This window comes from Gadus chalcogrammus, chromosome 15 (assembly GCF_026213295.1).
Source record: "Gadus chalcogrammus isolate NIFS_2021 chromosome 15, NIFS_Gcha_1.0, whole genome shotgun sequence".
Lineage (NCBI taxonomy): Eukaryota > Metazoa > Chordata > Actinopteri > Gadiformes > Gadidae > Gadus > Gadus chalcogrammus.
The window spans coordinates 16018299-16035922 of NC_079426.1; the positions used below are offsets into that span (position 1 = coordinate 16018299).

At 43.1% G+C, this 17624-nt stretch overlaps 2 protein-coding genes across 3 annotated transcripts in view; one reads left to right on the top strand and one right to left on the bottom strand.

Annotated features, from left to right (window-relative positions):
• The first annotated feature begins 948 nt into the window (after positions 1-948).
• The window catches only part of LOC130404611 (serine/threonine-protein kinase VRK1-like), a 17684-nt gene continuing 1008 nt past the window's right edge, over positions 949-17624 (top strand). Inside the window, exons 1-15 of one of the 2 annotated variants that reach the window (XM_056609431.1) lie at positions 949-1060; positions 1476-1632; positions 2071-2126; positions 3522-3591; positions 4337-4424; positions 4727-4835; positions 5179-5271; positions 5487-5619; positions 11727-11847; positions 12195-12253; positions 13229-13401; positions 15125-15259; positions 15426-15551; positions 16033-16212; positions 16563-17624. The exon at positions 16563-17624 is cut by the window's right edge and continues 1008 nt beyond it. In XM_056609431.1, the coding sequence (XP_056465406.1) occupies positions 1503-1632; positions 2071-2126; positions 3522-3591; positions 4337-4424; positions 4727-4835; positions 5179-5271; positions 5487-5619; positions 11727-11847; positions 12195-12253; positions 13229-13401; positions 15125-15259; positions 15426-15551; positions 16033-16212; positions 16563-16844 (1755 nt within the window). In that variant the 5' untranslated portion in view covers positions 949-1060; positions 1476-1502 and the 3' untranslated portion in view covers positions 16845-17624. Of the gene's footprint in view, positions 1074-1475; positions 1633-2070; positions 2127-3521; positions 3592-4336; positions 4425-4726; positions 4836-5178; positions 5272-5486; positions 5620-11726; positions 11848-12194; positions 12254-13228; positions 13402-15124; positions 15260-15425; positions 15552-16032; positions 16213-16562 lie in introns of both variants that reach the window. The other variant, XM_056609432.1, reaches the window with a different exon arrangement.
• Positions 16315-17624, bottom strand: part of LOC130404612 (E3 ubiquitin-protein ligase FANCL-like) — a 10459-nt gene continuing 9149 nt past the window's right edge. Inside the window, exon 9 of the mRNA XM_056609433.1 lies at positions 16315-17003. Coding sequence (XP_056465408.1) covers positions 16968-17003 — 36 coding nt within the window. The 3' untranslated portion in view covers positions 16315-16967. The remainder of the gene's footprint in view (positions 17004-17624) is intronic.

The window sequence follows — 17624 nt, forward strand, 5'->3', positions numbered from 1 at the left end:
GGTTGAATCAAGGAGGCAGGAACTGAAGAAAACAAACCGCTATCGATTTGCGTGAAGTGGAGACAGAAAACAAGCGCCGTACAGAAGTGCCCGCTTTGTAAAAGGTCTGATGCAGAGTTGGAAAACAACAAACAACTCTTTGCGGCGGACTTCTATAAGTGTTGCACGCTGAGTTTTGTGAAGACGCACCTTGCCATTGATTATCAAGGCGTGTCATGGAGACTTTTCAATTCAACCCAAATTAAAGCAGACACTGACGGTCATCTCTAAACGTGTTTTTTCTGTTGTGTTCGGTATCATACCCTATCATACCTATGGAAACCAGAAGACTTCTTTCTCAAGGGCACATAATTCCGACAACGGAAAGAATTTAAGGAATTGTCCTATGTGGCAAGCACGGCAAGCTAAGGCATAGAAATAACGTGGAAGCATAAAAAACACAGGCAGTCATGTCATTTCGACCAAGGACAATGGACCAATATTATCAATAAAAAGTGTAATTAACAGTTGTATAAATAAGAGTTACAGTCTCATAGTCGCAACAATATTATGAATAAAAAGTGTAATCAACAGTTAAATAACAAGTTATCTGACATATATGCATTTTTGGCGAATAATAGTTTGGTTAATGACACCTAGTTGCTCATTGTGCTGCTCTGAAAATAGGCATAATACAAATACACTTAACATTATTTAGAACACTTCAACCTTTTGGAAGTTTAATTTTTTTTTGCCCAATTTCTTAATCTCTTATGTGCACGGCCCGGTATCGGTCCGCGGTCTGTTGGTTGAAAACCACGTTCAGAATGACACAAATAAACCGCTTCGCGGTGTTTATAGAACAATGGAGCAATGGGGACGCTTTCTGTTAAACATCACCACCAGCCAATCGGTATCGGCTGGTGGGTCCCCTGCAGTGATTCCAGGCTCACCATTGGTTAGCCAGTGCTGCGGGAGGGTCTAAATTACAGGAAGCAAAAGCAATCGGCATTTGTTTTGGTTTTGTTTTTAACACTTCGAACATTGTTTTCTTGCGGGCGACACGAAACTGACATTGAAAGTAAGCAACTGAAGTAAGCCCACAGCTCATTTAGATTATGGTAAAATTATTACGTTTGTGATTGGCCATCTGTCATAAACCAACTGTCCAAATCTTATTTGAAAGTCAATTCAATATTCAATAGCAGTGCCAGTCCCTCAAACAAGTGTTATAAATAATATATGTATATATATATATACACGTTATATAAATATAGTTGAGCGAGTTGCCATTAGCAACACATTAATACATATCGTCACCGACGGGTTATGAACTTCTCTTTGGCTGACAACTTTGTCCGGTATAACTTTCTTTTTCAGTTTAGTTTCTAATCATGAGGAACCGTAGACAACAGCCAATACATTAAATAGCCCTCCTTCGTATGTTTCTTTGATTATAGTGTGTACAGGATGAGTATGTTCCTCTCTTCCAACAGCTTTGAGTCTGCTCAGGAGAAGCTGGCATGTCGCGGCCGCGTAAGAGCAAACTACCGAAGCCCCTACCGGACGGCTTTAACCTGGCCGACAGCGAGAAGAAGCGCTGGAGGCTGGGCAGACTCATCGGTCAGGGCGGCTTCGGGCTCATATATCTAGGTAAGGAAGATCCCCAATAGCTTTCCCTCTTTGTATGTTAAATGTCCACTCGAAAAACAAAACCCCTTTTCATCGTCTGAAACATGGTGTACATAACGACTGCTCAACTTCTATTGCTAATGGGGGATATCTAAAACAGCAGAATAAGAAGAATAAATAACATTTTCACCCCTTGATTTGTCAACTTTGAGTAGCTGGAATGTGACACATTGATCTGTCTTGCCTGATAACCTATAACCCCCACCCCCCTAATCCTCATTGTTTACAAATTACCCATTGCTTCAATTATTTTTCACAATTCTGGCATATTTTATGGAAAACCATGGTGACAATCAATAAATTATGTGCAAAAGCTAGCAATTCAGCAAACACCTGGGCCATACACTCCGAGCTTGCTTGTCTTTCTCATCTGATCATTACATTTCTGGTTTCTCTAAGCCTCCCAGGATGTGGACTCAGCTGTTGCAGAAGACACCGGCTTTGTCATAAAAGTGGTACGTAATTTTTTTTCCCCTCATTTATCAATAGTGAGTTTTACAGACATTTATTTACATGCAAATCTTTGAGATTGCCACTTAAAGTAAATACAAACTTTAATATTTTCTTTTTGTGATATTTTGTGTATTCTAAAGTGTATGACTCAGTAGTAACCCCACATTTATCATGATCTAAAACGTTTTTCATATATTGTTGTTTAACCAACCTCATCTTTCTAGTCTCTCAAATATAGTAATCAAGTCGGCTTGCCTGATTAACATTGGTTATATTCAATTCAATAATAATAATGAATTATTATTATTATTATCAGAGACTGTGCCATTCAATAATGCCAGGGTCTTGTTGTCCAGCCAGTATGGTCGAATATAGGCCTAGTTATTTTAGAAATGTTCTTACATTCAGCGATTAAGAGGCAATGCTGAGATAAACCCTGATGCACACCATACTCTGCACACACTTAGTCCTGAGAGAGCTGTTGTTTGACACTCTGTAGCAGCTCATGTGAGAAAACAAGCAAGACCGATTCTGTGAATTATGGGTTGAAAATTGAGGATTCATATGTGTGAATGGCAGGGACAGGCGATAGTGGCAAGAGCATAATCTCCGTCTATGATGCAGTGATCAATGGAGAACATTCCAACAATATACAATTGAATTAAATTTGTATGCATAATACGATATTTATGCATACGTTATTTCGTGTAGATATAGACATAGCATTCAATAGTTATTAATACATATAGAAAGAATGTCGTTGGGTAACCGTTCACAGATCAGTGTGTCCACACAGCTTATCTCTTGTCTATTACTGGCTTTCGGATTTATGATAAGATGGCAGCGGGGTGTTTAGTATCTAGTTTTATAAAGGACCCTCAAAGAAAGTAATGGTTGTTTTTTCTTCTTGATTAGATTAACAGTTTTTCCCTACCTGAATAAATCGTTAAATGTGTTCACATTAAATGCCACTTTTGGCATTCATTTTGTCCCAGATGTTGAAATAGCCGGCTTGGTCTATAAGATTGTATGTCTGCGGTTGCCCGATGTATTGGTTACAAGCTTTGGCTGGAAGCCTATGTGCCATGATTTAATGGCTGAGATTATATATCTAAGTCTCGAGAATATATATTCTACATTTCTGTGGAAAGAAACCTTTACTGTTCTTTTGAGTAAATCTGTCCGGTTTAAATATAAAGCACAGGTTACGAAAAACATCTAAAAACAGTCTAAAACTTGGAAGACCATAGACATCCCGTAACATACGCACACAAATGCTTCGCTGGGGTGGGTCTGACAAATACCATCTGTGGTCCCTTTAGGTTTGGCTGGTGATTACAAGAGTAAACAAACCCAACAACGGGATCAATACGACTTCTTGCCTTTTCTCCATACAGGAGTACCAGGAGAACGGCCCCCTGTTCTCAGAGCTCAAGTTCTATCAGAGGGCAGCCAAGGCGGAGATCAGTGAGTAGGGACCTCCCGCTGAGCGAGCAGGCAGCTCGCTGGAGCAGCAGCGCATTTGACTGATGAAGTGGTGGTGGGACACACGAGCGCCGCCGCTCGCTGCACAGTAATTAATAAGCCAAAGCAAACATGCACCTCAGTGGCGGTTAGCACACACCCGACACCTCCCACCGCTTACGTCCTATCCCCTCTCTCTGGCGCTCCTGTCTGTGTTTCTCTCTCTGTGTGAGCCTGCCTGAGCTTTTACACACAGAGAGAGAGAGAGAGAGAGAGAGAGAGAGAGAGAGAGAGAGAGAGAGAGAGAGAGAGAGAGACCACTAGCAAGTAATGATGCCCAGACCTCCGCTGGGCCCATGACCACCTGCCACCCTGGTGGAGAGCCAGTCAAGTCGGCCGCCATCGCGAAGTGAGCCAGGCTCACCTCTCATTGTGTGTGTCCCTGAGTGATTGATATGCTTGTGCTAGCGTTTGGACCATATCCCTCCCCAGGGTGAACCGGGAGAGATCCATCATAGGTGGCGAAACTTTTAAACACCTTATTACACTTGAAACAACCAATTTGAGTAACGCACATACCCGTTGAATATATTCATGGTCACGGTATGAAGGCTGTATGGAAATGAAAGTAATTTTTTTTTCCAGGCCTGTGAATTTAAAGGAACAGACGTCTGTAGCACTTTAATATAGCACATACAAATGTATCAGTGTTTTAAAATCCTGCTCCTGTTATCTTGTTTTTTTATAGTAGAACAATGGAAAAATAGCAAGAAGTTGAGCTTCTTGGGCATACCAACCTACTGGGGATCAGGGCTAGCTGAACACAATGGACTCAGGTATGGTCTTTTCTTCAGTAATTCTTAATCATGTCAAAATTAACGTGACTTGTTAAATACTTCCTTTGTGTTGATTCTATATAGATTCCATCATTTTACATTTAAATATCCATTATTATCAGCATCAATCTTAAGAAGAAAAAAAGTGATTAGTCAATGGTTTAGATTGGAATCTTAACCATTGTAAAATCTACCTAAGCGTAATCTTCAAACACGATAATACAACCACAGATGTTACTTCCATCCCTTCTTTAGAAGAAGATTTCTTCATTCCTTTGACTTCTCTGCATTGAAACCCTCAGGTACCGCTTCATGGTCATGGAGCGGCTGGGCGGAGACCTCCAGAGAGTGTCAGAGTGCAACAGGGGTCAAATGAAGAGGGCCACCGTGCTCCAGATTGGTCAGAGGCTGGTGAGAGGAAAAGTTCCCTGGAGTGTATTATTATCAAACTCTTTTATGCCCATTGATGGTGATTTCTAACAGAGAGGGCAAGGTGGATGTTTTTTTTTTTCAGTTTTAAGTCTAAGGCTATGCTAGCTCTCTGCCGAGTGCTGTACAACTATAGACAAAGAGCAAAATGATCATCTTCAAGACAATGCCCCCTTGGTTACATCCAAGGCTGACTCTTTGAATGTGTAGTTAGGCCTACGACCACTCTGGTGCCGTATGTCTTTGTAGTCATTGTGGAAAAGGTTGCTTTCGATTCATTATGTATCTTTGTGCTTCTTTGTGTGTGAGTGTATTCCCTTTATAGTTGGATGTGCTGGAGTATATCCATGACCATGAATACGTCCACGCAGACATCAAAGCTGCCAATCTAATGCTGGGTTACACAGACCCGGAGAAGGTGAGCCAGCGTCTTCTTGGTAGAACGTGAAACAAAGTCCACAGTCTTTGAAAACGTTTCCATTGATTCCTCTGCTGCTGACATCTCTCTGTGGTTGCTTCTGGGGTTATTTTGCTAGCCGTGATTCTTAAAGGACATTTAGTGTTATAGTTGAGTTTTGTTGTGGTCGAACATCATGAAGCTTCAAAATGATGTGTGTGTGTTCTGTCCTGAAGGTCTACCTTGCAGACTACGGCCTGGCTTACAGGTACTGCCCTGGGGGAATACACAGGGAGTATAAAGAGAACCCCAAGAAGGGCCACAACGGCACCATGGAGTACACCAGTCTGGACGCCCACCTTGGAGTTGGTGAGATGTTCAGCCATATATTCAATCACATAACAGTGACGGTAGGGAAAAGACAATGGAAAGGTACCAGAATAATCTCAGCTCTGAATTCAGAAGTTATATGATCACACATGATTATAATTCGATTCAAATCAGAATCACCATCCGATAAGTTTTTAATTTACTAATTTATAGCCAAAACAAACCTACCTGTCTATTACTGACCATTCGGTTTGATATAAATTGCACTTCGTCTGCACATTGCTTTTTATGCATAGATGTGGCTGTTATTTGAAAGTTTTTGCAATTCCTCATTAATTACATGTTGTAATATACATTATTTTCTTTCCTTTTGAAATCCCCGTTTTGTCAATACATATTTGATTCGATTTGATTCAACTTTATTGTCACTAGCAGAGTATAGATACAAAACTAATGAAATGCAGTTGACATCCAACCAGAAGTGCAAAAGAAGCATTTAAATACCAAAAAGTTAGCCGTTTAAAAAGTGCAGTGCTAGACAGTGCAGTTCAGTGCAGTAATGGGTGTAGACAGTTATACAGTGCAAGGCAGTAAAATGTAAACAGGTTGAACATTGCATAAAGTGAGATGCAACAGCTATGCAGGTAACCATTTAAAAGTCCAGTGCTATACGGGGGGTGGGGGTTTGTTCAGCAGTGTTACAGCCTCTGGAAAGAAACTATTCTTGTGCCTGCTGGTGCGGGAGCGCAGGCTCCTGTATCGCTTGCCAGATGGGAGAAGGGTGAAAAGTCCATGGTTTGGGTGGGTGTTATCCTTGACAATGGATTTGGCTTTGTTTAAGCAGCCGTCATGGTATATGTTGTGAATGGGGGGGAGTGGACAGCCAATAGTCCTCTGGGCAGAGTTGACTACTCTTTGTAGTGACTTGCGATCGGCAGCGTTGCAGTTGCCGTACCATACAGAGAGGCAATTTGTAAGTATGCTCTCAGTGGTACAGCGGTAGAAGTCTGATAGAATCCTAGGGCAAAGCTTTGCTTTCTTGAGGGTCCGTAGGAAGTGAAGGCGCTGATGCGCCTTCTTCACCAGACTGGAGGAGTTGAGGGACCAAGAAAGATTTTCTGTGATGTGGACCCCAAGGAACTTGAAGCTAGACACACGCTCCACCTCAACACCGCTGATATGGAGGGGGGTGTGTGCCCTGCTCCTGGTTCTCCTGAAGTCCACAATAATCTCCTTGGTCTTCTTGGTGTTGAGTTCCAGGTTATTGTTTTTACACCACGTAGTTAGATGTTGAACCTCATCCCTATATGCTGTTTCATCCTCATCTCTGATCAGGCCCACCACAGTGGTGTCATCTGCAAACTTGATTATGGCGTTGGAGCCATAAACGGGGGCGCAGTCGTGGGTATATCCGCTTGTCTACCCCGTGCCCTCCGCTTCCACCAGCGGATATTGAGAACACATTAGCTGGGAAATGCCCACACGATTACCGCTCTTTATTGACCATCGATTTACCCCCTAACCACCACCACCACCTATCCACGTGGCCTCTGCTAACTCCCAGCTACTTTGTCCTTTCAACAACTAGCTTGTTAGCCTGTGTCAGAACCTGGGTGGAATATTTATCCCCACTCCCCCCCACTACATTAATGAAGGGTTGTGATGTTTGGTTAAATGGGAGGCCTGGAATGCTGGTAACCTTTACATAGAGCACGAGGGCATGCACGCACACACACACACACACACACACACACACACACACACACACACACACACACACACACACACACACACACACACACACACACACACACACACACACACACACACACACACACACAGTCTGCCTCTGCTCAACCAGGGTATTATGCAATGGAGATTGTTGTGATGATGGAGGGAAATAATAGTTTAAAGAAGAAAATTATCAGTTTTTATGAGGATTTCAGTGATGTATAAAAAGCAAGATTTGTTCACATAGGTTGGAGCACAGATCAATATGTATATATATTTAAATAAGGTCTCAGCCACAAACAAAAAACAAATTTTAACGAAACGATATATTGAAAACCTGCACGTAGTCAACCTACAAGTTTAATTTTGGACCGTTATCTCTCCCTCCATCTCCCGACGCTCTCCTAAATGGACCGGATCAATCCCTCATTCTGTTTCTACTCAGCCAAATTGAAAGAAGAATCTTCAGAGCGACGATCGATATGACTTCTCAGGCTCCAAAAGTTAACCTTTTTAAGAGTATGATTAACTTTTAATCCTCTCCGCTCTGAAAGCCAAGAGGTCTGATTTGAACGCGGCACTGGAGCGACGTGTCTCGTTGGGGGGGGGGGGGGGGGGGGGGTGGAGTGACAACCGGGTCCGTGGGCCGCCCCTGGCCCGCTGCCACGTGTCATCGTGAAGCTATTGTCGGGTTGCCGTGGTGCAGCCGGTCGACACAAACCCTGGGCGGGTGTGGGTGGAAGTTGGCGAGCGGCTGGAGCGGGAGCTAAACGGTGTAATTACACGAGCATCGGGTGGGCGTCCGGGCGGATGGCTGACCACCTTGGTTCTGACGAGGTGGAGCAGGAGTGGATTAAGTATGCGATGGCGAGACCCGCTTTAGGAGCAGGGAGGGGCTGGGGGGGGGTCTGAATAACAATGGGAGATAATTACCAGCAACATCATCCCTCGTCTCACCTCGTTCCTGTGTGTGTGTTTGTGTGTGGCATGTGTGCAAGATTCATACGATAGTGTTTGCATTTCTATTCGTGTGTCTGTAGGTTATTCATGCATGTCCAAGTTTCTTTTTGAGAGCTATTGTCACAAATACACAAAAAGACACACACACCACGACACTCACCTCATGCCATCTCACTCACAAGGGCATTGGAACACAATGGCGGCAAACACACAAAACGGCGTTGTTGCACAGGGACGTGCGGGAGGGCAGCGGCAGCGTTATGTAGTCGTTGATCTTTTTTTAATTGTTAATCTATTGTGTCGCGCTGGGAGTCACACCACTTCTTAAAAAGGGCTCGTATTTTTCATCAGCCTTTGCCTTCGGTCGACTCTAAATAGGGACAGAGCGCAGTGTAATTATAAGCAACAATAAGGACGCCACAGCGTAATGCTGCCTTAATGCATGCCTGATGCACACTCCAAAGCCCACAAGGGCAAGTTGTGGGTTGTTAGGGAGCAGGGAAGCCTATATAATCAAAGTTGTTGATTTGGAGAGTGAGTATAAGTGAACTACTCAATATCAAGTGTCTCCATTTTGTCTCTGGCAAGCACCGGTCCTGTAAACCATTGTTTTAGGATGGCAATCAAAAAACTATTGTTTGAATTTAAGTGGAGACACTAGAACACCTTTTATGCATTTATTGTTGTTGTTCGTTACATGGCATACGACTAGTTGGACCCCCAGTGAAGAGGGGCTTAGGTTGTTAGGTTATATGGGATGCTAATAAAACTATGTAAAAGTCTTGATTCAAAACAATACTGAGGATATAGTTTTCACCCTGACTGCAGCTGTATGAACATAGCATTCAGCTTAGTTTTTGTTTTGGAATACTTGTATTCTTCTCGCCATGTTATCAAACCATTCATTCCTTCACCATCCCAGTGGTGCTGACCTAGAACTGCCTGATTTCACACAAGAATTAATCTGTGAGATCCTATGAGATTCCTCATCATCAGGTTAGTCCTTCTCAATGGGCCGTGATTGTTTTTCTATACACCTTTGAAATCCTATGTTACAATATTTTTGAATGTTTCAACAAAAACACCTGCACAAGGCATAGAAGAACCCACTGGTTTCTTACCAACGGCGGAAACTTAAAATACACAACTTAGCAATTCAATCAGTGGTACTGTAGGTACATATCCTTGCATCCCCAGACGAATTGCAAACTGGAACATCTCTTTTAATTTCCGATTTCCTAGAGGTCACCAACGGGCGCTCATGAAGCAATCGGATAGGGCTACAACCAATCATTGCAAACGAATGGGTGACGCATGAGGGACAAAGCAAAGACGTCTTTATAATCAACAAAAACTTAAAGTGCAGTCGTTTGTTCTTGTTTTAGTGAAATATACCAAATATACCAGGTTATTTAATACTGTCTCGATAGCGGAATCAGCAGACCGCTCTACAGCAGTGGCAGCCATCTTTGTTGTTTTTTAAAATGCTTCTACAGTGTTCCTTTGCAATGTCAGCATATTTATCCCGCCTCATTTTAGATAAACGTGATGTCGGTCCATCTCATACCGGGCAGATCTATTTCTGAATGGAGAGGGGAGCCAGACCTTATCTGCAGAGCAATTGAAACATGAGCTTGCGAGATACGACTGGTTCCCAGGCTAGTAGGTACGGACTCCAACCTCGTAATGTAATCCATTCCTCATGAGCGTCCAATGTGCGACTCCTTTAAAGAAGCTCATCAGCTGGGGGCTGAACGGTCGGTGGGGGATCAATTCTGGCCACTGCTCAGGGAAGAGATTTCCACCGTCTGACGAGCCTCGTCAATAGTTGATTTCTCATGGGACACGTCGCAGCCTTTGCGGTAGTGAGCTCCCCCAAAAGTCTTTGGGCACGACCCCCCTTTAGGATAGACTTGGTATTGATGAACTGCACGCGTATATTCAGAAGCTTCCAGACCCGCTATTGGCTAGATTATGAGAGAGGTGTCTACAGCACCTCCCACATCATCTGCTCCTAGTTATTTGATTCCTTTTCAGGGCTGATATTTCCGGCACTTTATGAGGCTTATTAGGGACATTCGAGGCTAGTGTTATCCAAAAGCCAACCAACCATGATGTAGAATCAATAAAGTCATCGCATTATGCGGTGCAGACTTGGAAAAGTGAACAGAGGTGTCTGCCGAAAGTGTACACAAAATGGAATACAACATATTCGTCTAATAATTAGTTTTTCTCAGACACTTTGGTACATTTCTCAGATCAGAATTCAATTCCTCAAATCTACCTGTTAAATTTTCACATCATTGTATCACTTGTGCACATCAAAAAAGCAGTTTCTCATTTCTTTGAACAAGTTGCAAATGCTTTGGTACGTCGATGCAAATGATTTTGTACAATTCTCTGCTCTTTCCTACATTATCAATTGCTTGTCATGTTGAACAAATGTATTGTAATGGTTCTCTATTGAGTTGATTTACCCCCACAACATTTGGGTATTAGTTCATATTATAAGTCTTTACATGCAAAATGGTTGAACATAATAGTTGTCATAATATGTCAAGCATATTTCTATACATTTCCATTAGACATTTTTTTCTAAATCTGTCATGAATTGGTAAACTCCTCCCAGGTGAATCGATTTCTCTAATGAAGGGAAATGTATGACGCAATAGATCAACCAACGATCAACCAGTTTACTGAAATAGCTCAAAGGTGCATCTCATGAAGATGTTTGTGTAATGTGGATGAGAATTTGTCGCCAAACCGACAGGAACGTCAGGAGGTGTAGGAAGACTGCATGTACAGTTTACCCTAAGGAGATTGTCCTACGTTCACATTTCTACTTTTCTTTTTTTCTTTTTGCTATGCAGTGCTGTCTTTTCCTTTCTGTACCGCAATGACATGGTCTGTCTTTGCGATACAGAAATTACAGTAAAAGCGTGAATGTGACTCTTGCAATCAATCTCCCACCTACACTAAGGTGTAACTTCCAATTGACAGTAATTGTCTTCAAAACTTTAGCCATAGTTTACATCAGAACATCCCTCCAGAGCACACTGTTATATTGACAACATGACTAAACAATTTGAATGTCTTATCCGTAGACAATGACACAAGGACTTGTCATTCTGATGGCACTGACATGTTCATTGAAACATATTTACTTTTGAGAGATGAACTAAGGATTTTGAGCAAGAGACTTTCTTTTGCAGGTAATCCATGGTGTTTTGCTATTTGTACGAATTGTTTTGAGAAATGCACTTACTGTTTTGCAAATGTTGAGGATGATTCGAGAAATGCACCAAAGCGACTGAGAAAAACTCTGTTACATTGTTACAATGAAGGGCTTGTTGCCATCTTCATTAACTGCATTTACAGTGGTTCATCTTTTTCTGAGGAAGATGCAAGTTTTTATATCGTATATATATATATATCATGTAACCCTCTCTCTGAAGCACCCTCTCGGCGTGGGGACCTCCAGGTGCTGGGGTTCTGTTTGCTCCACTGGCTGTGTGGCACGCTGCCTTGGGACGGCATGCTGTCCAACCCTGCCCAGGTCCAAGAAGCCAAGGCAAAGTAAGACAACTGATTGGGAAAAAGTCATATTTTCTTTGCTGAAAATGTAACCAAAAACAAGTTTGGCGAAAACTAACAAAAAACATTGAAATTTTCACTCGATGTACAGTCATGTATCTTTGCTTTCAAGGATGATAAGAATTTCAGGTGAAACGTTAAAAGTGAAATCTCTGAGCTCTCTTCGAGCCCGTCGAAGGACTGGTTTCCTGGGCTTCAACTCAGCCCCACTTTCCAGAACGCATTCTTTCCATGTCAAAATATCTGCCTCCTTTCCCCCACCTCACTAATCCCCTCCTCTTTCCTTTGATGCTCCTTGACAGTTTCTTAATTTTCCGTCCCTCTGTCAGACTGATGAATAATCTGCCTCGCTCGGTCCAGCAGCTGTCTGCTAGTGGATCATCTACGGGTAGGTGAAGATCTCTATGCTGCGTCCAATTGTTGAACTTGGACTGGTCTTTGTGAGGAGCGGGGGTTGGAGTGTTCAAGAGACTGGAGGTGTCTGCCAGATGGTTATAATGTACCTTCTGCAAAGCAATGACTTTGCAGATACAGTTTGTCCTAAAATATTGTAGTATTATTAAATAAGACAGACATAGCGGTAGTGCTTGCTTGTGCTACTGACCGCACTGTGAGCACTTCTTATTGTACTATGGGCTCATTGTAAAGAACCAACAGACAAGACTCCTGTTTATTCTTTTTTTTTTTTTTATTAAATGAAGTATGTCAAGGCGCAGGGAGCAGAGGAAATTCCAAAGACGAAAATAAATCCTGCGAAAGTCACCATGCGGTCAGCCTTTATTGATTCTGGTAGATCGGGTGGAATTCCAAAACAAATGTTCCACCACTCCAGACACCCTGTTGATATTAGCCTTCTTTTTTCTTTTTTTTCGCAAAGTTTTTCCGCAGTGCACCTATCCCCCCCCCCCCCCCCCCTTACCTCCTTCATAAAACCAGGCGAGGTCATGTGTTGAAGGCTCACTGTGTGATGTATGGTTGGCACCGCAGTGCTGATTCTCCAAGCCTCATGGTGACAGGGTCCCCGGGCTGCGTGCCACAGATAAGCCCCAGGGCATGCATCAACCCACAGTGCATGTATGAGCTGTGCACGCCATTACTGCACGCTATACGTGTTGTGGCGGCCCATGTGATGAATAGAGGTTCACTGTGCGATACACACACACACAATCTAACACAATGTCCCCCCCCCCCCCCCTATAAACAGCAACGCTTTGCCCCTCACTTCCTAGCTGTAACCGGACTGTCAGTACTTCAGGTAGATCACACTGGGGTTGATAACTTTGGTGAGGCACACATGTGCCAGTACTGACGTCAGACTAGGAATATTCTGAGATTCTTCTCCTCCTATCTTCCTCTTCTTAAGACGAGGTAGCGAGGTTGCTCCTGAACGTCAATTCCCTAGGGTACCAGCAGCGGCCAGACTACCAGATGCTCAGGGACCTGCTGGGCAGCGGCGTTCAGGGAAGGCTCGACTTCTCCAGGCCCCACGGACGCCCAGCCGCTGGGACCCTGGAGGATCCCCTTCCACGGGGCAAGGTAAGACAACAAGGGGCCTGGGGGTCTGACTCAGCACCCGCTCTGCCCCCTTACTTCATAATTTATTACTGATTCAAACGTGTTTAGATGTGAAATCCATCGTTGAACCATAGGTTATTTTTTGCCTGGATTAACACCAGGCAGAGGACTTTTTGCCACACCTGTTTATGGACAAAAACAGGTTTCCAACTTTTTCTTGTAACATAACGAACAGTATTGGGTCAACAAAGCTCAACAATGTCAGGGCAACGGGTGGTTCAGAAGCAATAACGACAAACGTGGCTGTCTTTATCAATGCAGTGAGATGAAACTAGCATTGCATGGAGATACCGATCACATGGCTGTCCTCGATATTAGTTCATAGCAAGGGTGATTCATTAGTCTTTGTCATCATATAACCAGGCAAACAAGTTACATCCAATGACATGTGATTCACAACATTCAGGTTGCGTCAGTTATCTCCACAACAAGAAACTATTTTACACACACACACACACACACACACACACACACACACACACACACACACACACACACACACACACACACACACACACACACACACACACACACACACACACACACACACAAAGACAAGGGACTGAGCACTGACCCCTGGGTAAGCGCTAACAGGGAGAGGCCCTGCTTGGAGAGCAGTGGGGTTGTGAGCCTATGATCACTCCAGTCCTCCTCCAGTGACACGACCTCCCAGAGCCTTGCTGGTGCTGCCCCTCCAAACACTCCCCGATCTGACAACTCCAATCACACAGAAACACTTTTGCGCAAGGGGCAAAAGGGATCGCTGCACGTCCTATAATTGTGCTCGTTTCTATTTTATCTCCTCTTCGCTCCCGTGTCATTTAATTTCCATACTGGAGTGCTGGCCAGTTTGATCCCTTGTTAAACAGAAGTGGCCATTTACAGGTGGTTTAGCAAACAGGGGAGTAAATGTCACCGATGATAAAGGCCATTGAATGGCCGCTTCCAGCAAGTCATTCCGTCACAATAGTCGTGGAAATAAATGAGTTTTTATTTTGGTCAAACAGGGTCGGGGATAATCAAAAGCTGTGTTACACAGAAATTGGTCAAACTGATAAAGCAATTACATGTTGAGGTTGAAAGGTTTTTTCGAAATCACATCGTGTCATTCATTTGAAAGTTAAAACAGAAAAATACAGCAATGCTGGGCTTTCAAGGGAAAGTAAATATGCTTTTGTGGAGGACAATCCCACACTTTGATCAAATCGTCAATCTTCCGTTATTGCATTTTTGATGATATTGACTTGAAAAGAATTTGGATGTTATTGAGTTTCGGAGTAATTCTATTTCTGTGTGTAGGGGCAGAACACTCAATAAAAAAATTACTTGGGTCAAGAGAAAAGTGATCGAAAAGCGAGAAGAAAAAATATTAAAAAGAAAGTGGAGCAAGACTGTCATAATCTGTTTAAATCATATAAATGACCACGCCATCAAAAACCAGCAGCTTGGCTCACCAGTTTTAACATCTCTGCAAAAGTACTTATCCCACAGTTGTAGCCGGGCTCAGTCAGTATACTGGCTTAGTATCAATCAGTTATACTTAGTATGTACTATCACAGAAAACCGTACAGCCCTTAAATATTGTCTGTTAAGGGGGTACAGAGCATGGACAGAAGTTGTAAACTGAAAACATATATATAATGTGACCATATGAGACACATGAATAATACTGCTTTCCAAAAAGGTGGGAACATCAAAAAGACCACCCAAACCTGTGTCGTTGGATGAAGAAGAGGATGGTGCGAAAGGGGATGTGACGAAGACCAAACCAAGTGGGGTCAAACAAGGAACAGTTGCTAACAGCCCACGGACTGAACAAGTGAGGATCTATCCATTTCCCTTCAACTAATACTCTATGAAACAGGGGAAAGGAGAGAGAGGAGTCACTGGTTTCTCACCTATTCCGTCCCCTTACCCTGAACCAAGAAGTTTCTATATTTAGACAGAAAACCGCTAATGTTATGCAAAAACTTTTCCCCCAACAGAAGGGGAGGACCTCCAGAGGAACTTCGAAACCTGAAGCCATGGAGCTGAAGGAGGAGGAGCTGGCAAGGAAGACCAAACCCATTCCCTCTCAATATCTAAGAGGACCACCAGCAAGTAGGCCTGAGGTATGACAACTGTAATTTAAGGACCCAATTATCAAAAGACTGAAGGCTGGGGAAGGGGAGTCAACACCTCAATTTAGACAGACATTTACATAATAATGGTGGAACCTTTGTCCAGCCTAACGGACAGGAATCCAACTTGCTAATGGCCTGGTTCATGGTTCAAACATCATAATCAGCAATAATAGATACATATCCTGTGTAACTGTCAGTAGCCTGGCATTAAGGTGTCGCCTGATCTCACTCTAAAACGAGCAGTATCAACATTCAACAGCTTAATATACAGAGCTGCTATATTGATTACACTTGCTAGGTTCCAGATGTACTGACTGTTTATGGATAAGAAGAAAAATAATCAGAAGTAGTCTATTTTTTGGTATGCTATTCCTAAATAACAGAGAATGAAGCTTCTGACGGAATAACATGTTGCAGCATATTTGCGCAAAGGCTAATAGCTCACAATTACCACACGTTTTTGTGGCAGGCATCAGGAACAGCTGCGGTTAGGCGATCATCGAGAGCCAGGTCAGTGCCGGCTGGGTTTTATGAAGAAGATTATGAAAGTGAAGAGGACGAAGAGGACTGGGAGAAAGAGACCATTCCCATTGCTGCTTGCCACCTCAGAGGGCCCCCCATCGGCCCAAGACCAGAGCAGACATCTGCGGTGAGGCCAAGACGCTAGAAGACCCCGGCTGTCACAAAACATTACTGCCTAAAATCAGTATACCTCTGTACCCCTAGTGTATGAATTCCATTGTGTGTGTGTGGAGTTCTGTGAGAGCGAAAAAAAAAGGTTGTCAATCAAAGACGGTTTGAATTTATAACATATAGTATTTAATATTTTAATATTTGAAGTTATTTAACCCACATAGATGCGTAGCAATACGTTCTCAACTAATTAAATTCATTGAAAAATAAATAAATAATGCTTTTTGTTGTGATTATTAAACGTTGGAAAACATTGCGTCCATCAAAATGAACCGGGGTGTCAAACTGGTTATCTCAATTCAACAGACAACACTCCACACCGGAAGAAGGGCAGACGTCCGGTACGTCTGCACGAAACCCCTGACAGTGAGCACAGCCCGGAGGCACGTACACTTCCTCGATCCCCTCCCCCACGGAGGGGGGAGGGGCCGAGGCATCCTGGAGTGGGAGGAGCCATCTCCCAGGGTCCCCAGAGAGGAGCCCGGTGTCAATTTGATAGCGAGGACCATCTGGAGGAACATGTTTGTCTGCGGCACCGTTTTCGCAACCCTCTTTTTTGTCTTAGTTTGTGTTGAGACACTGAGGTGACACGCACAACCGTAATACAAATATGAATCACTAGAGCTGGATCGTGTGGGCCGTCCTGCCCGTGGCTCCCATGTAGTAATGTTGGTTGGAATGTGGTGGAAGACGGAAGAGGAATCCTCAACCTCAGGATAGTGGTGCTGCCATCTTTACAGTGATTGGCTGAAACACAAGCGAAAACATAATTTTTGTTTGAGTAAAGGGTATCCTAACAAGAGGCTCTTTTATAAAACATCTGTAGTTGGATTTGTTGACACTGAAGACTACCCAATACATCGGAGCACAATGCCACTCTCAAGGTGCTGACAAACATGCATTTAACGGTGCATCACTCTCAGGTGAAAGGGTTGACAAAACAGTTATTGATGTATGCAGGTGCTCACTCACAAAGAGACTGTCACTATTCTATATGCCAGTGTTCATCAACCAGTTTTGTACTGCAGGTAGCACGTAGGATGTCATTCTTGAAATATACTTTACAATATTAGAAAAATAAGGGAGTCGTTTTTCATAGTAATGTCTTCCATTCATGTTTCTTATGGATTTGTGTTTGCAAAATAAACACATTTGCAGCATTAGCATTTCTTTCAACAGTTTTCCACTGACCATGGCCTTTTTAACCGTAAAAATAATTGAGTCAAATGCTTGCACTCTAGGCTCCACCACTGTATGTGTATTTATGTAATCCTTACAAAATGCATATAAGGTGGTCTGCGAAAAGGTCTTGATGACAATTTAGTGATACAGCTTATGTCAAAGGTCAAGATCCACTGCAATATGCAG